Genomic DNA, 25,275 nt, shown 5'->3' with positions numbered 1-25,275 from the left:
GTCTGCATCCTTGTCTGTGTGATGGGAAGTAACGGGAAATTTCTCACCTCATGACAATGGAATGTTCCTTCTGTTTGGAAACTGCATGTGATTTTTCTTAATTTCCCAATAACACAATACAGTCATGAGCATTTTCTTATCTAAAGGTGATATGATTGCTAATCATCAGCAAGTTAATCTAAATAGGAAAAAGCAGCAATCATTTAACACACTTGCTGCTTCACAAACTTGACAGGACACTCATTTTATAGAAACAGATATGATGAAGCCATGTTGACACACTACTGTGGACCGATGTTGCATGTCTCAGTATGTTAGATTGAATACATTACATTCTGTATGTAAAGACTTGGATGATCAAAAGAAATAAAGTCTGTGTAGGTTATTACTTTGATTACACCTGTAATCATTATAAGAGTATATATATATATATATATATATATATATATATATATATATATATATATATATATATATATATATATATATATTATTTTTTTAATCAATTGCCTAATTCTAAAGCAACTATGGTTTTATAAATGTTTCAAAATTGTGTTAGTATTGAAGAACTGCATTAGAAGTATATTTCAGCTCATTAAGTTGTGAAATGTGAAAAACTATTTTTACTGATAGTGTCATAATATGTTCTTTTTTACCTTCCTATCCAAAATTAACTGCTGCTCCCTCACTTTGCCCTGTGTTGCTTCATCACAGGTTCAACATAGTGACCCTGCATCCAGGAAAGAACTGTATATTTTTCTGTGTGACGATGGGAACTGCAGTGGGAATTTCTTATGACAGTGAAGTATTTGTTATTATTGAGAGAGGTGTCATTTTCCCAATAAAAATATTTTCAACTCAAAGCCAATTATCATGATAATCATAGGCCACTTTATCTATTCTGAACTAAAACGTACCAAAAAAAAAAGATATTCAAAATAACAGCAAATATTCAATGTATATAAAAAATATATATACAAATGTATTAGTATTTTTATTAGTGTTATAGTATTTCTGTAATCATGGTGGCACCGGTACTGTTTGTGTACATATCCAATGAGTTACAGTAATTGGTAAGCAACTGTATATTGCATAACAGTAAATTTACCCTTCGAATGAATGACAATGCACCATACATTTTTGATCATTATGATATCTTTTTTTTATCATCACTTCAAACTAAAACTTGAGTGGATGTATGGTTGCATGGATGGATGGCTATGACAATGAAAAAATAAAAACATGCAATGCATATGTGTTAATCAACATTAGTTAGTGGCAAAAGGTGCAACAACGGTCATCTCATCTATTGAAAAAAGTAATGTTATTGTGCAATATTTGAAATCACTGTTGTTTCCCCCCCTTGTCTTCTTGAGTTACTTTTAAAAAGTACAAAACATAAAATCAATACAATAATAAAATGATTACAAAATTAAACATTCGTAATTCACAGACCTTCCAGGACTCCTCAAAGTTTTCACTGACCTGAACTGAATTGTGACTGTATATCACCTCCTTTTGTTCTTGTGTCTGTTCATGAATTCAGCAAGTTCTCAGTAAAAATCTAAACATTGAAACTGTTATGTTCATCAAGTTTTTACACACTCCACTGCCTGCTATGGCTATAACTATACTTTGTTTTACGTATTTATGGACCATCATAATGAGTGTATTGCTGTATCCAGTGTGATTTATGGCAATTTTAGCTATAACAGACCTGATGTCATTGCTGTCACAATTGCTAGTCAAATTACCAAGGCACACTGTATGCTGTTTAATGTCAAATATCAATTCAATGAAAAAACAAAAAACTTTTATTTGCCACTGGGGGGCAATTGAAGGCACGTAGAGCAACAAGTAAAAAATCTAATAGAAATACGATCAATACTTTGCACATATTGTAAACAATAAGACTAATGTCTTCAGTGCTAAAATAAGGAAAGTAGCACTACTGACAAAAAAAACAATAACATAAGGGGAGAAAAAAGGAAGAGTGAGAGAGCCAGAGAGGAAGAAAGGGGGGCGAGGGGAGTTAAAAAAAAAAAAAGCAAAGTGTAATTGCAATTTTTAAACAAATAGTGACATTTGATTGGATTTAATAAGTGTTCCAAAGAACAAAATACATGTTTGTATTGTAAAGATAAGTCTCATCAATTAAGATAGAAAAAAATACATGAAAAATCTGAGTCTTTTCAAAATACTTTTCGACACGTCTCAAAAACCATCTCATGAGAGCGTAAAAACTTTTTTGCAGTATTTTCCATTTCCTGTTTGCTTTTGCGCAAACTTGCATTTTCCGCAAATCTTATTTTTATGGATTATTATTATTATTATTATGGAAACACACCTAGTGTGTAAATACCTGGGAATAAAAGATGAAATATCTGTTCATCTTTCAAGATATTTTCAGTTGACTGCAGAAATATTTACATTATTATACTTTATTACTGACATAGCTAAAGACCGTGAACCTAATAAATGAAATCACACAATTCCCAAACAGTTTTCCCATAAAGATAATTTAATATTCCAATACACTTAAACATTTAAACTACTAAAGCCAAACACAACACAAAATATGATCATTGTCATGGCACAACTTATGATTTCAATATAGATAATGCAACAAAAATGTATTTCACATTAAGAAAATGGCTAAGCAAAAATCAAATATGAATTACAAGTGCATCGTTGTTGGCGCAAGATCGCTCAGAACCTGCAACACACTCCACAGACTCCGGGTTTGCAGCATCCACAGCAGAAGCGACATTTGAGGCCACGCTTGTGTCTGTTGCTGTACGGCATCTGTGTGACCAAATGGAACAGACATGATCAAGACGTTCCACTCCAGCATCATCTCGAACCTGGGAGAAACATCCCTCCAAGTTAGTTCACAGACCTTCCAGGATTCCTCAGAGGTCTCATCCAAAGCGGTAACTGGACTGTCTTCATCCAACACCTCATCCAGCACTTGTGTCTGTTAATGAATTAAGTGCGTTCACAGTTGAAATCTCAACATCGAAACGATTGTGTTCAAAAGGTCAGTCACATGGATACTCACTCCACCGACTGGGCTGGCTGAGTTCTCCTGAAGACAAATAAAGGCCAGCATAATGGCCACTGCAAGCGCAACACTGAGCGTCTTCATCTTTGACTGCTTCAAGATGTTTTTGGGCAAAACAATTGGATTTCTCCTGATCTTGTTGACAGAGTCTGAAGAGTGTGCTCAAATGTACTGCGATTTATACTCATTTCAGTCTATGTTGCTTCATCAATGTGTCAATGTACTGACCCTGCATCCAAGAATTGATTGCATCTTTCGCTGAGTGATGATGGGAAGTACACTGGGAATTTCTCATCTCATGACATTCGCTATTTTGTGTTTGTGAGTTCCCCAAACTCCCTCCCCACTGAAGTCATGTTCACAAAACCACACCATTTCAATCATTACAAATAAGTCTCATAAAAGTCCTTCATACTCAATAGATTAAGTTCAAATTTCGAGTGATATCAAGTCCACGTGAGAAGGGAGTGTGCCGTTTCCTTTTTCAGCCACACGTGACAGCTATATTTTATTGAACAGCTCTAAGAACTTTCAGTTTTCGTTGATGATGGCAGCGATATATTGACGAGAGCAGTAGTGTTTTGCCTGTAGGAAGACCACATTTCCCACATAGCGTCTTCTTTGAGCTCATGCTAGCGAGTGAAAGCTGGCCCAATGTTGATCCCTGACTGTCCTTTATCCGGGTAGCCTCGATTTTTCTTTTTTCATTGTCTCCCAAGACAAAGATTTTCATTTATTTGTTTGTGTTGCAGCTTCTGTCATGACAACAGAAATTGCTCGTAGATGTTCAAATTGTTCATGAGCTCAAATGCGACCTTCTTCCATCTAATTGTACTCCATGCATGCACGGTACCACACTGCCCTTAAAGGCCAACATGCACAATAACTGTCTTTTTGTTCTTTTATTTTAAAATTGTCAAGTCATTCATTATTTATTTTAGTGTACAGTAGTATCCAATAATTTAATTTCTAATTGTCCTTTTAAGTTATATTTAAAGTTATGTTTTAAGTTTTTTTTTTTTTAAAGAAGAAGAAGAAGAAGAACTATGAACTAGTTCATTTTTAGACCATTTAATTTAGTTTAGAAAACGGGTTTATTTTCAAATTTGTGAACTGAACTTTGAACTAGTTCGCGTAGAAAATGAACTTTCCCAACACTGGGCCCTACATAGGCGGCCAGTCAATCACATGGCTACTTCCCAGAGCAGAAGAACAGCTATTTAACAGAACACAACATTCAGATGAAGTTACACTCAAACTTGCATGTTTTGTAAATATGAACATAGCAGCGCTATAAAGTTTTCAAGGGATTATGTGATTTTGTCTCAGGTCCTGACTTCTCTTGCCATATTTGTTTTGGCTTGTGTTTCCATGGTGTGTTTCATTTCTATCAATACTCGCCCCAAACAAATCCAGAGCAAACACACAGCCATCAACCAGTCTCACCCGGTCTTGGTCACTGATCCATCTGTCCTTGTTTGCACTTCAATTTATGTGTCTGTCCTCTCTTTCCTACCTCACGTTGGGTCCCTACCAACTTTATTTTTAACAAATGACCACATGTATGACAGGCTAATTGCTACTAAAGCCACCATATGAAATATTCCTAGTGATTATCCAGTAATTTGGCCTCTCAGAAACAACATCCAGGCCTGCAAGTAGCCTCATGTTTTGATTATCTCCTTCAAACCCTGTATGATAATGTTTCTCTGTACAAATAGTGGCCATGCAAGTGGCCATGTTAAGGTTGTGTTTGTAACCCCAAACATTTCACATGAAGTGCATCACTAAAGAGACATATCAACAAAATAAGAATCCATTTGGAGGCAATAGTAATTAGACCAATGAATGTTTTCATTTGGTAAAGTAGGAAACAAAGCAGGGCCTATCATAGAACATTGGGCAGTTTGAGAGCTTCTTTTGTGCACTACAAATTTGATTTGATGCTTGATTTTGATTTAGCAACAAATCTATACCAAGAGTTCAATAGTGAACAAAAACAATACATTTCTCAGTGGTGATTGGTGAAGAACGATTTCTATATATTGGTTTTATTGTTGTTATTGCCAGATAACGGTGATTCCCGGAATCACCAGTCACAGCAGAGACCACACCATGTAGATGGCCGACCACAGCAGCCACAGCACCAGCGGCAGCGTCTCTCACTTCTCACGTGTCTGTGTCTGGCATCATAGTCCATCTACGTGGCAAAATAACGGAAAATAAGCAATATCACTCATACCATTTGAGTCTTTCACTTTCCTGTATTTCAACCTACCTTTGGTTGTTCTGATTGCATCTCAAATGTTTTCAAAACGTCATAATCTCCTGCTCCTAGTCCATTCTGTTCCTTTTTTTGTGAAATGCAGATTTGTTAAGAATATTCTGATAAGGAATATTGTTAAAATCATGCTCTTACTGGTGGGCAGGCACGGCTCTGCTGTATTAAAATGAAGGTGAGCAAAAACACAACTGCAACTGCAAAATTGAATGTCTTCATCTTTCGAGCTTGTGTTGTTTTAATTGTTAAATAAACAGCAAATTTTAAATCCTTAAAATGTTCTCTGTCTCGGCTCTTTAGAGCTCCTGTGTAGTGTGTGCAACAAATACTGGCATTTATAGTTAAGTATTTCCTAATCGCTGGCAGCGTGTCTTTGTTTTTACAGTGGACTTTGCATTTCCACCTGATTGATGTTTGAAAGCGTTTTTTTGTTTTGTTTAATTTTTTTTAATGCTTTTTTACACAGCATATGCACATCCCACAATGTACAATATGAGTAACCGGCATCCATTGATCAGGCCCCACGGTTTGGATTGCGCACAATCCGCGGATTAAGGAAGTTGAAAACCCTTGTGGATCATGTAAGTCACATGTATGAGAGCATTTTGGCAATTTGGGGTGAAATTATTCATTAAAATAATGATAAAGGATTTTTTTTCTGACTCTTCTCCCAACACTGGCATTTCAGACATGACAAGGAAGCTGGAACCTACTCAACACGCCGCCTACACTAAGGCAAAATTCTAAATAAAGCATTCCAAATAATACATTAACGCCAATGCAAAATTGCAAATACCTTTAGGGGGCTTCTACTTTGACCTCAGCCTGGGTGGTGGCGTGACTGCTAGCTTGACTTCCCTTTTGACGTTTTGGCTTACATTAGCGAAGTTTTTATTGAAATTCCATATTTTCTACCACTATCATAATGCCATCCCAAAAGTATATTTAATCGCTAATTTAGGACGCTAAGAAACCGCGAATTAATTACACCGTTGTCGGTACCAGATGTGATTGCGCTGCCGGATTGTATTGGGGTCGCCTACCGATGACGTCACGCTACAGGATTGGCTGGAAATGATCCGTTTACAATTGTTCAACAAAGTTATATCCGGTTGACGTCAAAACATTGTAAAGAAAATAATAAAGTTGTCATTTAAATAACAAAATGTATGGACTGAAATTGTAAAAATGTAAATACATCTAAGAATATTAAAGCAGGATACTTCAAAATGGAAGAAATAATAAAATTGATTGAAGTGCCTTTGCGCTTGTCGATGATGTCAGTACAGCAGCGCTGACGAAATGTGTGATTCAGATGTGTTCACTTCGGTTTGGTTTCTTTTTTAGCTGTTCACAAATCACAACACATCACAAAACAGTCTTAACGATAATAAGAACACATTAGCAATCTAAACTGACAATATTTGTCACATCTCAGGCAATTCATTTGTGTATTTATCATTTATTCAATCTATTTTATTATTTATTCAATATATCTTTCTTTTATCTTCTTAGATTTATTTACGTTTTTACAATTTCAGTCCATACATTTTGTTATTTAAATTACATCTTTAATATTTTCTTTCCAATGTTTGACATCCACTGGATAATAATTTCCAGCCAATCCTGTCGGGTGACGTGTTCGTTCGGCGACCCCGATGCAATCTGGCAGCTCAATTACATCTGGTACCGACACCGTCATTGTTTGGTACAATACAAATCTCTGACGTTAGTGGCTAGCAGCAAGCTGTTAGCATGAGAACCGCTTGCCTTGCTGGTACGGTGGCCCTGAAGTGCAAAATGCAAAAAAAGGGCTGGCAATAGTAATGAGTGACAGCTGTTACCTGCCTTCCTTTTTTAATTTATTTTCAATATTCTGGACCAACTGGCTACTTTGTAATTCACTCTCCATGTTTAAAGGGAATGTGCCATAGATTGCACTTTGAGGTCTTTTCATTATTTAAACAGAGAGAGAGAGAGAGAGAGAGAGAGAGAGAGAGAGAGAGAGAACTTTGTCTTCATTTCTTTTATGAAACACCTTTGCCAATTATAAAAAATCAACTCAAAATGTCAAAAATAGCAGTTTAGATATCAGGAACACAACTTCAAGCCATTAATATTTTGTTATTTTACACATGGACCATGTATGAAATAAGAATGTATCTGCCTCCAATTGAACTTTTTTTTTTAAAGTTTTGTTCCTTAATCCTAAATGGCCATACTAGACATTTTGAGTTGATTTTTTTAATGGGCAAAACATTTTACAAAATAAATGAAGACAAAGTACTATTTATCGTTTTTGTTGTTTTTGTTGATCTGAAAAATAAAGTCAGTGACTGGCTCCAGCACCACCACAATCCTAATGAGGCAAATAGGTGAATGTAGAGGGGATTAGATAGACTGTGATGCAACACAACAATCAATTTTTTAGTGGTGAAAAATCATTGATGAAGAACAATTGTTATATATTGGTTTATTGTGATAGTACAGACAGATGACAGTAGAGAATTACATATTCCTGGAATCACCAGTCACAGCAGAGACCACACCATGTAGATGGCCGACCACAGCAGCCACAGCACCAGCGGCAGCTATTCTCATTGCTGACATGTTTGAGTCTCGCATCAGAGTCCATCTGTGTGACAAAATAACTGAAATTAGCATGGTGGTTTAACAATACTCGTTCAATTTCAGCCTTTGAAATTTCCTGTATCTCAACCTACCTTTGGTTGTGATTGCATCTCAGATGTTTTCAAAACTTCATCTCTTGCTCCTAGCGCATCCTGTTCCTATTTAAGAAATGCTGATTTGTTCAAAATGTTCTGACAAAACAGCTTAAGTGAGCAAAAGGACCACTGCAAATGTGAAGTTGAATGAGAGCTTGTGTGGGTTTTAATAATTAAATCAATTGAAAATGTTCTGTTCTTAAAATTCTAATATGGCCGTTTAGCATTTAGGAACACAACGTTAAGTGCAATATGAGGCAGATTCATTTTTATTTTAAATATATTTAAAATAAGGTATTAATAGCTTGAAGTTGTGTTCCTAAAATCTAAACCGCTATATTTGACATTTTGAGTTGAATGTCTTTTGTTTTGTTTTTAAATTCTAAGTTCTTAAAAAAAAAATTCTGGCTCAGTATTTTAGAGTAGCTCTTGTGTAGCGTGAGTGCAACAAATACTGACGTTCAAAGTTTTGTATTTCCTCATCGCTGGCAGATTCAGTTTTTACAATGGACTTTGCATTTCCACCTGACTGGTGTTTACAGCAAAACAAGCAGTTTTGAGTCACTCACATTTATTGCCCATGTTATTTCATGCTGGCTGATATTTTGAAATCATTTTTAAAGTCGTTTTGAAAGTAGTAGTAGTAGTAGTAGTAATAGTAGTACTTTTTCTGACTACTTTGTCATCATGCATGTGTATGCTCAGGAGTAAACAAGAATTTTGTGTATTAATTTATCCCAGCACGGATTAAAAAATAGGGGAATGAAATATTACAAAGAATAACAAAAAATGAAAAAAGAGATAAGCATTAAATGCAGCTTCGAAAGATTTTGCTGATTTTAAAGAAAAACGCATTTTCATTTGAAAGCATATTACTTAACAATATATATATAAAACACTTGACCTGCTTGATGAATCAAAATACTGTACTGTACCGTCCATTGGTCAGCTGGGATGTCATCTCTTGCTTCCATCATATGCTGGACAGGATCCTATGATTCAAATATCCAGTATGAAAATATGTTTTAGAAGAAGAGTTGGTTATTTACTTGGTTGTTAGTTTATTTCATGTCTTACCCTGTTATCATTGGAGAAAGTGCAAGCCCCCTGAATAAAAAGGAAGGCAAGCATGATGGCCACTGCTACAGACAAACTGAAGGTCTTCATCATGATCCAGACAATATGTGATGTTTGTCAATTGCGATTGTGCTCAGTTTCTTTAGCTCAGTTGAGTTAATCCTGTCAGAAGTAGCAAAGTCTGCTGTATAAATATGGTTAAAAAGTGGACTATTTCATCATGTCTGGCAATATTTACCTGCTTCTCGGATGTGACCCTCCTCAACTGGTGACTGGAACAAGAGAAGGGATTTTTTGGGGTTGCTGCGTTATCTATGGCACAAATCCAGTTTTAACTGCCTACCGACTGGCTGGCTCATTAAGTGTCATGTAATCGTAAGGTTTCATGTGTGTTATGTTTCAACATTAAATATTACATTTACAAAAATTACAAGAATTATCATCCTTATAGCTTAATTAATTAAATAAATTGCGCTAGGCAATGCTTTCTGGGAATCAAAGGTATGCAAAAAAGGGAGGTATGATTCACCCGGATGTTAAAGCTCATAGCGGTAAAGTGTTGTTGCATTCTATGTTCACGGATGTCACACAAAAAAACACACCCAAAATCTCATGGATGCATTTTCTGTATTGATAGCACACGCTTCTGACATTGACAGCTTCATGAAAAATTGGCTGTGAAATTACCAAGTTAAGACTTATTTTCAATGCACATACAAAGGGAACCTAGAGGGGCCAAATCCAGGTCCAGTGGATTTGCCACCTCTGCGTTTCCTCCACCAACATCGCAGAGCTGAGCTGAGCTGAGCTGGGTTGCTACTAATTACGGCAGTTGGTGCACTCATGCTTTCATAACAAGATAATACATAGCTTGCTGAAGGACAGAAAGAGGGGCTCTACACTAGCATTCTTGTTAGCATTAACATCTAGCTTTTTGGCATGACATCAATAGTAACTCATGATTAATCGCAATTTTTTTATATCGGTTCTAAATGTAAAATAAAATGTACAATAAAATAGTTTTTCCTAAGTTTTCATTCTCTGAAATATGTCAGCATCTTTTAGTCATTGAAACAGTCATTTCATAATAATTCATAAAATTTAGTTAAAATTAAAAAGATATACTGTAAACCAAAACAAAAAAACTGTGTGATATTGATTTGATTTTTCTTTATGTGCAACACTTTGGATGCAGCTATGGTTGTTTTAAAAGTGTTCTCTAAATAAAGTTGAGTTGCAATGTGGACATCTTAGTCTAATCAATTAACATTATGAAATCAGCCACATTGATGTGACAATTGTCTGTTCTTCCATCCACATCTAAGAAATTTTCCTAATGAGAGATTAAGAAATGAATGTATGTCATTTGAGCGTTTCAATTGCCCACTCAAACAATATGTTGACACTCTTTACTGTTTAATGGTGTGTATTGTGCAAATAGACATTTCATAAGTTTTTAGCATTTGCTTACAGGAAGAATACAAATTCACAGATTAATATTTGTGATGTGACAATGCAGATGTTTCCAAGAATCACCACTGGCAGCAGAGGCCGCAGAAAGACGCATCACCACAGCAGTTACAGCAAACGCGGCAAGGTCCACTGTGGCGTTTCTGCCTGTTGATGCCTGCCACCTGTATGAACAACACAAGTTTTAAACACTGTTTTGAATTATCACTCATCTTACTTGATGAATCAAAATACTGTACTATACCGCTGATTGGTCCGCTTGGATCTCAGCAGCTGCGTCATCTCTTACGTTTATCATATGCTGGTCAGGATCCTGTGATTTAAATATCAAGTATGAAAGGATGTATTTGATAAAGAGTTAGATCTAACAAGGAATCTATTTCATGTCCTTACCCTACTATCATTAGAGAAGGTGCAACTCTCCTGAATAAAAATGAAGGCAAGCATGATGATCACTGCCACAGAAAAACTGAAGGTCTTCATCCTCTTCCAGAAAGTATGTGGTGTTTGCCAATTGCAATTGTGTTCTGTTTCTTTAGCTCTGTTGAGTTAATCCTGTCACAAGTAGCAAAGACTGCTATATATATATATATACACTGTGTGTATATATATAGTTGTCAAGGGGGCTCTTTCATCATACCTGGCAATATTTACTTGTTTCTCGAATGGACTTTGCGTCCATCCTCAACTGGTGAAAAGGGACTTTTTTGGATTTCTGTGCTGCCTTTGGCACAGATGTAAAGCAATTATGTTTTGTGCCTCTGGGAATTGGATTGTGGTTAATGGTTATTCGGAGGGAAAACAAGGACATATTTGACTTTATATACATACATTAAATCTTGCAGCCCGATCATACCTGGTACAGTGGGCAGGAACTGTCCGACCATAAGCGGGAAGTGTCGTAACACCCCGAGTACACCCCCCACTCTTCTTTTTCATTCATATACATTTAAAACAATAAAAAAAAATGCAACTCTCTGTATTTTATATGGAGACAAATGATCGAGGTGAACGCGAAAAAAATGTGCAATGTTGCCCCAATTGGAGCTGCCTAGTGATGGGCTTGACAGTTCTTTTAAGTTAACTGAATCATTAGAATCAGTCCATTAAAAAGAACCGTTCAAAAGATTCGTTCACTGAATCATTCAACCGACCCCTACCACCCCTACCAAAAGTATGTGATCTTGTACTGACAACAGAGGTTTCCTCAATGGTTTACGTGACCGGTTTCTCGGCTCTGGCAGTTCCTCTGTATTGCAGTCTGAGTAGCTTTGGTTTTTGTGTACTGGGATTGAAAGAATCACATCTTTGAGGAAGTAAACATGAACAAAAGCTCACTTACACACACACTCATAAAACCCATGAAAACAGGATGTAATTTTTTTTTTTAATAATGTGAAGAAATCACCATGCATGCTTCCCAGTCTTTTGCATGAAAAAAAAATGGATTGGATGGATGGATGGTATTTTCAAAACGAATGTCAATCTTCAGTAGATGGAATCCCTTTGCTTTAATCCCTGCCTTGATGCGCCGTGGCATTGCCTGGAGGTCCTGGAAGCACAGGCTTTATTGATGATTGCTGTCAGCTCTTTGTTTTTGGGTCTGGTGGCCCTCATTTTCCTCTTGATAGTGCTGTTAAAAGAGGAAAACAAGGGCCGCCACAATACATATCGAGGCAATGATTAAGGCAAAGGGAATCCAACCAACCATTGAAGATTGACATATCGTTTAAAAAATATTATCCATCTTTTATTTTCCTAGTCCAACAAGAAAAAAATTTCTTATTGCTGCTGCTGTTGAAAATAATAATGTGGATAATGTATAATACTCTATGTCAGCTGCATTTCACAATATAAATCAATAAATACTGTAACTGAATATCACGCAATATGTGATTTGGACTATTGTTGATGAAGCTTTTTAAATTCACATGGTTTCAGCATATAATGATTCAATGCAATATCTGTTTGGACGGCACTGTATTTTATAATAGATTAATCAATATTTAGCAATAGGATGCCCACCCCCATGTTGCTGTATATTTTCAAATATATGACCAACTAGTGACACGACCCTAGTAAGGATAAGCGGTTCTGAAAAAAATTGTATACACACTTTAACCCGTCGGTGTTATTTGTCCATTTTCTGGCATTTTTATGTTTTTCTGTGTTTCATCAAAGAAAAAGCATTTGAAAAAAATACACTAGGGTCCTGACATTTCACCAGGATTGTTAAAAAATGTAGAAGTTCAAATTGGCGCCATGCTGCAATTTATAATTATTGCAAACAGAAGGGAGAGATTCACTCGAAATTCTTGTAATAATGCCCGATTTTGGCTCATTGACTCCCGTTATAAATCACAGTTTTTGATATGCTGTAAACCTGATATGCTATAATGCTTTTTCCGTGATTACTTATGCAATCGCTTCTTTGACGAGTCATAAACATGAAGATAGAAGAATTTGGTGTTGAGAGTGTTAACACCCAAAATCCACTAGGTTGCGCCATAGGCTAATAAATGAATTTGATGAACACGACGAGGAGGCAGAGGATGATGAAAATGACGGCGATCAGGGCAAAGAAATGAGTGAATGTCCCTCAAAAATTTTTTTACTATTATGGTCTCCTACTCACAAAGTGGCCACACATTATTTCCCCCATCCCATTCCTAACCCCGGGGCAACCCTCTACGCAGTAGCCAGAATCAGCAGCCCTGAAACTGCGTTAGATTTGTTTTCCAACTATATATGTTTAGATAGGTCTGATGCCACTGAACATTTTCAGCGGTTGAAAGTGAAAACAATATTCATAAATGACTAAGTTATCTCACTTGAAAGGAAAAGCCAGATTTGGGCAAAATTACAAGAATTTTGTGTTATTCAGAAAACTGCCATTGTGTGAAAACTGAGCATGCATAAAAAATTATATTGTTATGACTTGTGGACTTATTCAAGCCTCTAAATATGTCATATGAAATATTCAAATTAGACCTTTATTTTACATATATTTATACAGCATAGTAAATTTTGCTGTTAGCATAATACTGCTATTATTGTCCATAGAGGGCATTAAAAAAAACATTTTTTTTAACTATATATGTATAGATAGGTCTGATGCCAGTGAACATTTTGAGCGGTTGAAAGTGAAAAAAATATTCATAAATGATTAAGTTATCACACTTCAAAGGAAATGCCTGATTTTATCAAAAATTACAATAATTTAATCTAAACAAAATAACACCCACGGGTTTTAAATAAATGTAAACTAGGTGTTATAATTTGTTTTATTTTGTAACATGTAAAAAAAATTATATTGTTTTTGTCACCGCCTGTTCTCAAACTGATGTCCGTTCTGGTTCAGGCACTGCCGACAATGTGAAGCACACATCATAAAACAATTCTCTTAGTATTTGCGTGCATTCATGTTCGATGGTTGTTCTCAATTCAGTGACTGTTGCAGGTCTGATGGTGTAGACTTTGTCTTTTAGGTATCCCCATAAAAAGAAGCTAGTGGTGTGAATTCTGGTGAACTGAAAAGTGTATATATTTTTATTTAGACACCCTGTTTCTGCCTCATGTCAGCAGACCCGATGTTACTTGGAGGTACCGAGGACTAAGCAGAGGTTCAGGTGAGATTGAGATTTTGATGGGATTAAGTTTTATTCTTTGACGGTCTCTCCCACTAAACGTTAGGCAAGCCCCTTTCTCTAGCCACTTTTAATGCTCATCTTAAAACATATTTTTTATTCTTTGGCTTTCAACTCAGCATGAGAGTCAGTATTGTTTTAGTGGTTTATTGTATTTACTGTTTTTATGTTATTTATTATTTTAACTATCTTTGCTTGTATATGCCATATTTTTACTTTATGTACAGCACTTTGTTTAAATGATCTCTAAATAAATTTGGGTTGAGATTTAGACATCTTGATCCAATCGATTAACGTTATGAAATCATCAACGTTGATCTGACAAATGACAGTTCTTTCAGCCACATAAAAGATCCAGATATTAATACTGTATGTCATTTGTATATTTCAATTGTAGACTACACCCAAACAACACGTTGACACATTATACAGTTTTTTGCCATTTATTGTGCAAAGACATTTCATAAGTTTTTGTTTTTTGTTTTTTTACTGAGCATGTGAGCATGCTCAACTCTACCAAATGCAAATGCTTAATTAAAGGCAGAACAAAAATTAACAGATGCTCATTTTTGACTGATGTAACATTGCAGATGGTTCCTACAATCACCATCTCCATTCGCAGCAGAAGCCGCAGAAATTACTATTACCACAGCAGTTACAGCAAAAGCGGCAAGGTCCACTGTGGCGTTTCTGCCTGTTGTTGCCTGCCACCTGTATGAACAACACAAGTCTTAAACACTGTTTTGAATTATCACTTATCTTGCTTGATGAATCGAAATATTGTAGTATACCATTGATGGGTCCGCTGGGATCTCAGCAGCTGCGTCATCTCTTGCTACCACGATATGCTTGTCAGTATCCTGTAATTTAAATATCAAGTATGAAAGGATGTATTTGAAAAAGAGTTAGATCTAACAAGAAATGTATTTATTTCATGTCCTTACCCTATCATCAATGGAGAAGGTGCAACTCTCCTGAATGAAAAAGACGGCAAGCATGATGATCACTGCCACAGACAAACTGAAGGTCTTCATCGTCTTCCAGAAAGTGTGTGGTGTTTGTCAATTGCAATTGTGTTCTGTTGTTTTAGCTCTGTTGAGTTAATCCTGTCAAAAGCAGCAAAGACTGCTATATATATAATTACCAAGGAGACTCTTTCATCACGCCTGGCAACATTTACCTGCTTCTCGAATGGACTTTGTGTTCCTCCTCAGCTGGTGTTTGGAACAAGAGAGGGGATTTTTTTGAGTTGCTGTGCTGTCTTTGGCAAAAATGTCAATCCAATTTGAACTGCCTACCGACTGGTCAAAAGGTTTTATTTGTGTGTTTTATATTGCATTAAGGTGGCATGGTGAACCAGAGTTTAGCATTTCAACCTACCATCGCTGTACTTGGTGAATTTTCGGTACGCTAGTTTCCTCTTATATTTAAAACAAAAACAAAAAAATGTCCATTAAGTTAGGTAGGTAAGTTGTCCATAGATACAGTATGAATGTCAATGTGAATGATTGTTTGTCTTTTTGTAGCCTACAGTTCTTGTAGCCTAAACACCCAGCGTGTGCCAGAGTGTTTCTTGGTCTCTGGATGTTCCTCTGTATTGGGGTCTCACTAGCACCTTGGCTCTTGTGTCCTGTGGCTTTGCCTAGCATGAAGGCAGAATGGGCTGAGCATCCTTCTGCATTGGCGAAAAGTTGACTGTGGTTGCCCAACACAGAAACCACTCTGACCCAATTTTCAGTTATGGTTGGGCCCACAATCCTTGCTGCTTAAGTGTCTGGTGCCACAAGTGCCCTATGGAGGCGGGGACACTCGGGTTCATATTATACAAACTCTAATTACATAATGAGGAGGCATTGTACGTATGGAAATATATATGTAAAAATATATTTTATAATATAGTGTTATAAACAACATAATTTAATCAGATTTAAGCACAAAAAAATAGATTTAAATGAAAAAATACATTCAATTATTCAAATAAATTGTGTTATATATTCTATTTATGGTAAATATCTAGGAAATAATTGAATGTACAATGTCCTATTTTATAATAATACATCAATATAGTTTACATAATATGAAAATGATTTATTAAGTCTTTTAAAGAGGCTTTCCAACAGATTGAAACACCAAAAATAAATAAATAAATAAATAAATAAAAAATAAAATAAAAACAGAACAATCAAAAAATAGGATAGTAGTCATTCAATGCAGTGGTATGAATTCAATTGGACTTTTTCTTTTCATGGAGTCTTAAGCTGCTTTTCCATTGTACCGGTTCTACCCTCAAGTGGTCACTTTACCGTTAGACTTTTCCGTTGCCATGCGGTTACAATGGAACTGCTTTTTAGAAACTCCTCCGAGGTGGCTCTGAATCGCAGGCCGTCTGGAGGTCGTGACATGTTTGGCTCACAGATCTAAGCATTTAGACATCATGTGCAACACCGCTTTGGTAACTTGGTGATGAAATGGAACAGAGTTGACACAATTAAATCGCTATTGGAGCGCTATGGTTAAATTGTTGATTAAATTGTTTCGCTTTGCAATTTTGGGTTGAGTTTTGGGGGCAGGGTACACATATTAGCCATATAATAGCATTAGCACTTTCTTTATTGTTCCGTGAATTTGTTTGCAAGGAGGGCAGTGGGGGTGTTTGATTTTGGTGAGGTGTCTACTAAAATGCTTTCATTGTAAGGGCGCTCGCTTGTTTTCCGCGTTTTGGGCACCGCTCCCACTAATAGACGCAATCAGTCGGCTTCTGCCGGGCAAGACAGAAAAGGGGACAACCAAATGCTAGCAAAATGGCATGATCCAGGTCTGGTTGTAAATCGCACAAAACTGGGCTCGTCATCGGATGTGGATCAGGGTTAGCGCTGCCACTCTGTATGAGACACATCCACTCCTAAAATAAGCCAACTTCAACATGGCAGGGAAGTTATAGAAATGCAGTTTAAAAAAATTATATACTTTGTAAACTGTAGCAACAAAATCAGACTAGGTCACTAGTAGTATCTTGTAGTCAACATGTTAGTTGAATCCAGTGTGAGGAATCCCTGATTGTATCTACCATGTTTTGATGTTGTATTGAAACATGAAAAGAAAATATTGGTTGACCAATGCTGGAATTTCCAGGCGTGTTTGTTTTGGCCACTTTCTGTGTGGTGTTCACATTTACTATCAATACTTGAGCCAAATCAATCAGGAGGTGCTCACCCAGCCTTGATCACTGACCCCATCTGTCCCCATTTGCACTTTGGGATGAAAATGTAGTCAAATTGACCCACACAACAGATGAAAATGATTACTTTTCATTTCCTTTTTATTAGAATATGTAATTATTGGACATTTTTATCCAGTCCACGTCATGCTGTGACATGTTGTGTGCATGTGATACAATACACAACACATCGCTATATTGACACCCCTCTCGCTCATGGAGAATGGCACCCTACTCACAGTGCGTGATCTGTGTGTATAGAGTGTTCCCACCTTTTCAGATTACCCAGAATGCACCGCTGGTTGCCATATTGGTGGAAGAGTTCCACCCACTTGCGTAATTTGTAATTTGTTGTTGTAGTTTAGAGAGCAGAAAAAATGTCCGCAATTCTTTCTTCGTGTGTAGCTTGAGATTGTGGGGAGATGACAGCACTCTCTTGCATGAAGCGTCATCGTCACTCATGGGATCCGGACACCGACAAAAGTTTGCAATCCAAATCGTCTGCTCCAGGATTGGGTCGGCGTGACTCAGTGATAGAGTGGCCGTTTCCCAACCCAGAGTTTATGGGTTCGATCCCATGCCATTGTGAGCCTGTCGAAGTATCCTTGAGCAAGATACTGAACCCGCAGTTGCCCCTGATGCTGCGTCATCAGTAGGTCAATAGGTAGTTGAATGTAAAGCGCTTTGAGTACCTTGTAAGGTGGAAAAGCGCTATATAAATGAAGTACCATTTACCATAACTTTAACAAGTCTATTTCTACTTTAATGTATTCATTCAGTATGCGCTAAAGTAAGTTATGTCACAGTTATGTCTCCAGTCACCAAGACTTAGTGGGAAATTGTAAAACCCCTGCTTGTATGGTATATAATAACGTAATTACATGCTGTAATGTGTTTTCATTGATTCAAGATCAATACACGTCCTGCTGGGCAGTACTTTCGGGTCAGCGAGCCAGCAGTCTCTTTGTTGTAATTGATACGATCCAAATTGCCAATCAAACGCAATTTGTCAGCGTACCACACAATCGCCTCGTCCAAGGTCTTCCTATATTTCTCCATCATTTTCTCCATCACAACAGAGTGATGAGACACTGTTTATTATGTGCATATTGGCCTAGGTGGTGGGCAATTTATGCGCCAAATGTATGCATTATCGCTCATATAAATACATGCAAATACCATCGGCGCAAGAAGTTGCAGCGCAGTTAGTAAGAATGTCACCACCTGCAAATGTTTTGTGAATGAGACGCTATGTTTTTGCTAGTTAGGGTTGCGCAAAAGCCCCACAAAGCTTTAGTGGAATTGGTCCTGAGTGTTTGAACGGAACGCATATTTCCGTGGTTTTTGTAAAATAAACCACACACACAGACACAAAATCAATTGATACTCCGGAGTGATTTATATATGTACGACTTGTACTATGGATACTATGGAGCGACATGCAGTATAGTCCAAAAATAATGTAATCATTATAAACTTTACAAGGAGTTTTTTTTTTGGGCAGCCTAAGCTTTTGTCCTTAGGGTCAAGTAAAAAATTGGGGTGATGTGGATTAATCAGATTAATTATTATTCTACAAATGTGAGATTCATCAACCATGTATTTTATCAATTAGTATCTCCAATTCTAAAAACATTGGGATTACACAGTTACCCTGAGATTGGACCTTGGAATTTCCTATTTCACATTAGTCTGGTGCAATATAAGGCACATATCTGAGTTGGTTAATTTAAGGTGGCAGGTGGCTGTAGCAGTGCACTGCTGTGAGGTTAAAAAAAATATGGGAACTGTCGAAGATTGCATGTTGTAAATCAACCATCCAAAATAAACAAATACAGTAAAGAGGGACAGACTGAACATAATAAAACAAAACAAACAACAACAACAAAACTACAAATGCAGCCATTTTCCACTTGTCTCGCAGGTGAGCGGGACCCTATCCCAGCTGACTTTTGAGACATGCTAGCGAATCGCAGGACACATATGAACAAAGAATCAGTCACACATTCACATCTATCAGCAGTTTCGAGTCTTCAGTTGACCTAACCATGCCGTTTTTAGGAATGTGGCAGGAAGGCAGAGTACACGGAGAGAACTTGTACAAGCACGGTAACTCCATAAAGGAGTCTCTGGGCTCAGATTAAAATCCAGATACTCTCAATTTTGAGGCAGACGTGCTAACCATACACCACAGTGGTGTCCATACCACAGATATAATGTAATATTATTGAATCTCAATTTCCTTGGAAACTACATTGAAGCTACGCTTCATAGGCTAAAATTCTCAATGCCCACTCTTTATTCCAGACTAGTGGTCAGAATGATGCACACTTGAGATCACTGCTGATTTAGTCAGGCAGTTTTACACCCAGTTCTTTTACCATGAACAAGCATTTACACGATGGGGGACAAATTATATATTTTGTCAAATGGAATTTGGGAATTGCCCTGCCGACCCAAAACAGTGCGGAGTCACAGTAAATTAGTGTTTGCTGCTCAGCCAAAAGTGTGCATTTTGCCAGAACTCTGCTGGCTTAGAACCAATAGGGAACCCGCTATACCGCACAGTGGAAGAGAGAGAGCCACAGGAGATACTGAACCAATGGCAAAAGGAAGCCTACTGTCAGCGAGAGTCTGCAAAACCCAGACTTCACCCTCTGACAACTTGGAAATATCCATTTTAATAAGGTGGAAAAGTGGATTTGGCCAGACGTCCTCATTCCTCCCATGGAAACTCATCTGTCCTGGTGTGAGACGACACCCTCAGTGACTTTTAACTAAAGGGTTGGGTGCAGACTGCTGCGGATCAGCACGCCCCACAAAATGAATCTGCAATTTGGTCCTCTGGTTTCTTTGAAAATGACTTAACTTGAGAGCTTCTGTGAAAGCTACAGGTTGTTTGCGAGTGCTATAAATCAGCTGCTTATTCCTTCATGTTTGTTTGAATGTTGTATGACACATCGTTCCATGTTAAATCTCCCCTTGGGACTAAATGTTAGAGTTCATCTGGAAACCACACTTGGAAGCGAAGAACTATGGGAAAACAGTTAACAACAGATTTAGCCAATATGCTCACTTATTGAGGCCAGAGCTTATCTGCAAGACCACTGAACTATTGGAATACACTCCACGTGTCATATCATGATGTTACCAAAACAAATAATGTTTTAAGGTTAAGCTGATTGGAAAGGGCACTTTATCGTCGAGCCCAGCGCCATCAATCAATATATTTTTTCGTTTTATGTAACAGAGTTATTTCCTAAATTTCCTAATGTCGTCAAATGTCAACAAATATCTTCTGAGAAATTGCAGCATTTAAGTCCATTTTAAATCAAATGCTTAAAAACCTACATTTGGTGTGGGTTCTTGTCTTTCATTTTGTTTTCCAAATTATTATTTAACCATGAATCACAAACGCTTTAGTCCAATATTGGTTAACTTGAATTTAAATGTTTTCTGAAGGATCCGTTTAAGGAAGCCACTGCCTTTTTTATGATTTGGATTATAATGGGGTCTTATTTAAAACACATGGATGCCGTAATATTCAGCAGCTGCACCACTCTGCCTCTGGGGCATTCTTTGTTCGGCATGGAGGAGGGAAAAAAGGGGGAAAGGAAAAAGAACAACTTCCACATGCTAACATTTACACAGTGATTTCTTTTAATTGCACTCTACTTTTTAATTTACCCAGGACTAATGCTTTTAAAAGTGGGACTGGAGGTATTTTATTGAAGTCATGCCTAACGCCGGACCAAATGTTCCTGATTGCTGCGGCCTTTTAGCCTGGCTCTTTTCTACCTGACAACCGGTGTTATTCCCTTCGTTCACTTTTGTCAAACATGTCATACTGCATTTGGACTCGGAATAGCAAACGGTAACACAGACTGGGTGAGCTTCCCTCAGAATTCTGATTAATGCACAGTCCTTCTACTGTATCGGGGAAATGGCAAAGCCAAAAGGTTTCCGAGTGGGGTTGAACCGGGAACACTGAAGTTAGAAGTTGCTTTTTAACGGGTCAGAAAAGAATGTTAAACAGATCCTAATCTAAGCAGCCAGAGGGTAGGAGTAATATTTACTCAAACACTTCCAGTCATTATAAGGCAACTGTCAAAGCAGTAAAAGCAGATGCAGGGCTTAGCCGCTTAAATGTTTTAGGCTTTGCGACATTTGACAATGCAGGGCATGTTTTAAAACACGCATCTACTACTTGCCACTTGATCTAAACAAGTCAGTATTGAGATTTAAATAGAAGTGACTTTTCCCCCCTCTCTGATAAAAGACTAAACTTTATATCTTCATATAGACACATCTAGAAGAAACATACATTTTATGACCCCTGGTGAACAAATTTCAAATTTTTCTGTCCTGTCTATTCCAAAGAACCCAGTTTGAGAATTGTAATTGAAGTCTTGAGGGCATATTTCATCTTAATGCCAACGTTTATAAAGAACATTCACATGCACAGTATACTCTTGAAAGTTTCCATTTGGTCAACTTTGTTCACACAAGCTGAAGATCAAACAGTCTCAGAATTTCAACAAAACAGTCATGTGGTTGGATATTCGAATGTTGTCAAAATAATAAAGTTTCTACTTGGAAGTTATCATGGTCACGTTGTAGTAATGTTCACGCTGGAGAGAACTTTAAAGCTCCACAGGCAGCCGTGACCAAGTGGTTAAGATTGTTGCCTGCAATTGTGAGGATCCCAGTTCAAGAAAAATGCCAGCCTTTCAGCTTGGCAGAGTTTAGGAGCTTTAGGAGGCAACATCCATCGGACCTACGGCTATGTTGCCCTTGGGCAAGACACAGATTCCCCGGGGTGCATAAGTAGCCCTCTGCTCCAGTGTGTGCAAGGACAGCACTACACCAGGGCTAGGGGGTGCTATAGCTCTGCAAGAAATTTGTGAAAATCCAGTTAAGCCATTTCAGCAGGGGCAGACTGGCCATCGGGAACTTCGCAAGTTTCCCGAACGGCTGGTCCATATTCATGCCGGGTGCTTCTTCCGACGCCCAGGCGATGAATTATAATTGGCACTCCCTTTCCTCAACAATGACAGCTAAATGGTAGTGACGACTGCTAATTAGTAATCAATGATCACCAACCACCCACCCCCACCCCGTCGACGAATAGGATTCGGCATATGCCCGTCATCTCGTCCATACCCGCCCGTAGACAAATATTTTCCTGGAAAGCGTTTGTGTCCCGTATGTGTGTATGGCAATAAAGATGATTCTTAGTCTACAATTATTCCAATAATATGTGAGCTTGTATATTGTAGACTGTAATTCATCTTTGTTGTCAAGCTTTGTACTCTTTGACTTTTAAAGAAAAGAAATGGGTGCCTTATTAAAACCAATGCTAATGTTTCCGTACAGAACATATGATGACCATTAAAAGGAGTCATATCATTTTCACAGTGCTATAATCACAGCACGCCAAACAGTTTTGGATCAAATTAAATATTGTTGTGTTTAGTGGTGGGAGTGTTGGAATGTGGAGCCAAATAATAAAAATAAGTAGGTGGAGACCTAAGACGTTCTCAGCTGAGAAACGAGGTCTAGAAATTAAAAACAGTCTATAATTTACACAAGAGAAAATTAAACAAGACACAAGAATGATCACAAAGAATATAACGAAATGAGAAACAGTTATAGTTGGTTAGCATGAGCAAATATGATGTCACAGGAGCAAGAATACGAAGACTAACATTCCATTAGTGGTACATTGGTGCAGCGTTGAGATGCCTTGTTCAAGAGCACCTATTTCAGTTTCTTCATTCACCCATCAAATGCATGTTGATGGAATCAAAGATTTGTCCAGGATCCTCTACAGCACCATATTCACAGCCATCTTGATGTTGTCTTGAAAATGGATCCTGTTGATGAACCTTTGAGCCTGAGAAATAAAATGAAAAGATCAGTTGAAACCAGGTCAGGTGATTAGCGAGGCAGCTTACAGCATGGCAATGTTCTTCTCAGCCTGGAACTGTCGGCTGCCCAGGACATCATGAGCAGGTGCGTTTTCATGTTGGAGCAACAATTAATTGTCCTGCCAAAACTTTCAGATCTCATTGGAGATGTGCCGGTTGATCTTCTGGCCCACAAGTGAAAGGGAAAACTGATAGTTTGTAGTTTGGGTTCACAAATTGGTCATTTTCATAAAATGTGATTAACAATAGTAACCTTAAGACACTGCTGGGGAGGGGGAAAAAATCTAATTTTACTTCTTTTTTTTATGTCACCTTATATGTCTGCTGTGCTGAAACAGCCATGCTTGATCCCTATTTAAAAAAAAAATATTGATACAGAGGTAAAACAGAGGTAAACACAAATGTCATGGTAGACCAATGCAAATGTAATCTAAACAAAAACATTTCTTAAACTTTCAGAGGAAAAATCGATGACAGCCAGCTTTGTTGAAAGAACCAAATGACAGAGCCAATGGTGGTAGCCCACTGAAATACTAAAAAAGTGCATAATGGCAAAGATAAACAGTTGCATAATTCCCATGTGTTGCAATTTGAAGTCTGCCTATACAAAACTTATTCAACCAATTATACTCGTGTCTTTATTAGGGATGTAACGATAACGGCAATATTGTGATATCGCGATAATAAAACTGCCACAATATATCGTCGTTGTCATGTCACGATATTAAAAGCAGTAAGTCTGTTTAAAAAAGTTGGGTTGATTTCCATTTGTGCAGTTGTAACACCCTCTGGTGGATAGTTTTTTTTGTGTAGTTAAATTTTCACAAGGAATGTTTTGGCCCTTCTATGTTTAAAATCCACGCTAAGGGTCAGATGAAGGGGAACGTAATATAATTGTGAACAGAGTCAATATGTGGAGGAACTCAATGTGTGCTCAATGTATGCCTCAATATATGTATATTAAATTTATATATTTTTGATATATAATATGTATAATATTTTTCATTGCTATAATGTGCAGAAGCACAATATTGTGAGTGTTTTTTTTTTTAGTATGAGCTCTTTTTGTTTTGTTTTTTACAATATTGTGACCTTTTTTTGTATTGGCAACCTCCCCACAATATCGTGATAATTATCGTATCGTGACCTTCATATTGTGATATCGTATCGTGATGTTTGGATATTGTTACATCCCTAGTCTTAATACAGTCATAACGACGTGTTATTATTGTGACACATTCACAAATACATCAGGAATAACATTCTGCATTTTGCTATTAGCTGTTGTGTGGATGCAAACACATGCTAACACTTAAGAACCCAATCCCTCTGATGTATTGCAATAACACAATGAAGCTCCCTCCAGTCAGTGGCATTAAAGGATAAGTCAACCCCAAAAATGTCTTAACAATATTATCAATCAATCAAATCTTTATTTCTATAGCACATTTCATACTTTAAAAGGAACATAAGGTGCTTCACATAAAAAAGAAGAATAAAAAGAGAGAACAGAGCAAAAATAAAAAATATCAACCGATTCCCTTCCACCCCCTGTAACATGTGGTTCCCTGGGATGCCCTACACAGAGTAGGTGCAGTTAAAAAATAAAAATAAAAATAAAAAATCATTAATGTATAACGCATGGCTGCAGAGGCAATTATGCTTTGCGCCACCATTTGTCTGAACATGGAATTCTAAATAATATTGCATTTGTGGAATATGATTTCAGTGGCAAAACGCAGTCATTTTTATCCATCTCAGAAGACGGCCATGTTGCCATTTGCTGTCGACTGGAAATTACATCACAGTTGCTCAGGGCTCAGGTAACGACCAATCACGCCTCACCTGATTTTTTTTGTTTGC

General features: G+C 37.3%; 4 protein-coding genes across 4 annotated transcripts; all 4 read right to left on the bottom strand.

Moving 5' to 3' along the window:
* Nucleotides 1-2,500: 2,500 nt before the first annotated feature.
* On the bottom strand, nucleotides 2,501-4,934 carry LOC147171879 (hepcidin-like). The gene is made up of 3 exons (XM_086078234.1): nucleotides 3,062-4,934; nucleotides 2,900-2,977; nucleotides 2,501-2,805 (listed from the first exon to the last, which is right to left on the bottom strand). Exons 1-3 carry the CDS (start codon nucleotides 3,146-3,148, stop codon nucleotides 2,710-2,712), a joined length of 261 nt encoding a protein of 86 aa, XP_085934360.1. The 5' UTR covers nucleotides 3,149-4,934; the 3' UTR covers nucleotides 2,501-2,709.
* Nucleotides 4,935-5,082: 148 nt separating this feature from the next.
* LOC147171877 (uncharacterized) lies at nucleotides 5,083-11,207 on the bottom strand. Its single transcript, XM_086077815.1, has 7 exons — nucleotides 11,012-11,207; nucleotides 10,863-10,931; nucleotides 10,685-10,782; nucleotides 9,866-9,994; nucleotides 5,484-5,748; nucleotides 5,343-5,414; nucleotides 5,083-5,264 (listed from the first exon to the last, which is right to left on the bottom strand). The coding sequence occupies exons 1-7, from the start codon at nucleotides 11,099-11,101 to the stop codon at nucleotides 5,154-5,156; spliced, it is 834 nt and encodes a 277-aa protein (XP_085933941.1). The 5' UTR covers nucleotides 11,102-11,207; the 3' UTR covers nucleotides 5,083-5,153.
* Nucleotides 7,804-9,544, bottom strand: LOC147171878 (hepcidin-like). The gene is made up of 5 exons (XM_086078233.1): nucleotides 9,387-9,544; nucleotides 9,149-9,310; nucleotides 9,007-9,063; nucleotides 8,069-8,134; nucleotides 7,804-7,980 (listed from the first exon to the last, which is right to left on the bottom strand). Exons 2-5 carry the CDS (start codon nucleotides 9,239-9,241, stop codon nucleotides 7,870-7,872), a joined length of 327 nt encoding a protein of 108 aa, XP_085934359.1. The 5' UTR covers nucleotides 9,242-9,310; nucleotides 9,387-9,544; the 3' UTR covers nucleotides 7,804-7,869.
* Nucleotides 11,208-14,681: 3,474 nt separating the features above from the next.
* LOC147171876 (hepcidin-like) lies at nucleotides 14,682-15,383 on the bottom strand. Its single transcript, XM_086078926.1, has 3 exons — nucleotides 15,210-15,383; nucleotides 15,057-15,125; nucleotides 14,682-14,976 (listed from the first exon to the last, which is right to left on the bottom strand). Exons 1-3 carry the CDS (start codon nucleotides 15,297-15,299, stop codon nucleotides 14,869-14,871), a joined length of 267 nt encoding a protein of 88 aa, XP_085935052.1. The 5' UTR covers nucleotides 15,300-15,383; the 3' UTR covers nucleotides 14,682-14,868.
* Between the last annotated feature and the right edge of the window lie 9,892 nt (nucleotides 15,384-25,275).

This window comes from Leptonotus elevatus, chromosome 6 (assembly GCF_054856555.1).
Source record: "Leptonotus elevatus isolate MCC_2025b chromosome 6, RoL_Lele_1.0, whole genome shotgun sequence".
NCBI classification, from domain to species: Eukaryota; Metazoa; Chordata; class Actinopteri; order Syngnathiformes; family Syngnathidae; genus Leptonotus; species Leptonotus elevatus.
Note: the sequence above shows the minus strand (reverse complement) of the source record. Positions and strands in the feature narration are given on the sequence as shown.

Excerpts from the sequence above, each read along its gene's own strand:
- LOC147171878 (XM_086078233.1), bottom strand. The coding sequence starts at position 9,241 with ATGATGAAGACCTTCAGTTTGTCTGTAGCAGTGGCCATCATGCTTGCC. Across the intron at positions 8,135-9,006 it reads TCCCAGCTGACCAATGGACG|GAACAGGATGCGCTAGGAGC; the intron begins GTACAGTACAGT and ends TTTCTTAAATAG. Across the intron at positions 7,981-8,068 it reads AGATGCAATCACAACCAAAG|ATGGACTCTGATGCGAGACT; the intron begins GTAGGTTGAGAT and ends TTTGTCACACAG.
- LOC147171876 (XM_086078926.1), bottom strand. The coding sequence starts at position 15,299 with ATGAAGACCTTCAGTTTGTCTGTGGCAGTGATCATCATGCTTGCCGTC. Across the intron at positions 15,126-15,209 it reads CCTTCTCCATTGATGATAGG|GATACTGACAAGCATATCGT; the intron begins GTAAGGACATGA and ends TTTAAATTACAG. Across the intron at positions 14,977-15,056 it reads TCCCAGCGGACCCATCAATG|GTGGCAGGCAACAACAGGCA; the intron begins GTATACTACAAT and ends TTGTTCATACAG.
- LOC147171879 (XM_086078234.1), bottom strand. The coding sequence starts at position 3,148 with ATGAAGACGCTCAGTGTTGCGCTTGCAGTGGCCATTATGCTGGCCTTT. Across the intron at positions 2,978-3,061 it reads CAGCCAGCCCAGTCGGTGGA|ACACAAGTGCTGGATGAGGT; the intron begins GTGAGTATCCAT and ends ATTCATTAACAG. Across the intron at positions 2,806-2,899 it reads CCTCTGAGGAATCCTGGAAG|ATGCCGTACAGCAACAGACA; the intron begins GTCTGTGAACTA and ends TTGGTCACACAG.
- LOC147171877 (XM_086077815.1), bottom strand. The coding sequence starts at position 11,101 with ATGAAGACCTTCAGTTTTTCTGTGGCAGTGATCATCATGCTTGCCTTC. Across the intron at positions 9,995-10,684 it reads TGCGGCCTCTGCTGCCAGTG|CATGAGTGCACCAACTGCCG; the intron begins GTGATTCTTGGA and ends TTGTTATGAAAG. Across the intron at positions 5,415-5,483 it reads AGAGCCGTGCCTGCCCACCA|GAACAGAATGGACTAGGAGC; the intron begins GTAAGAGCATGA and ends TCACAAAAAAAG.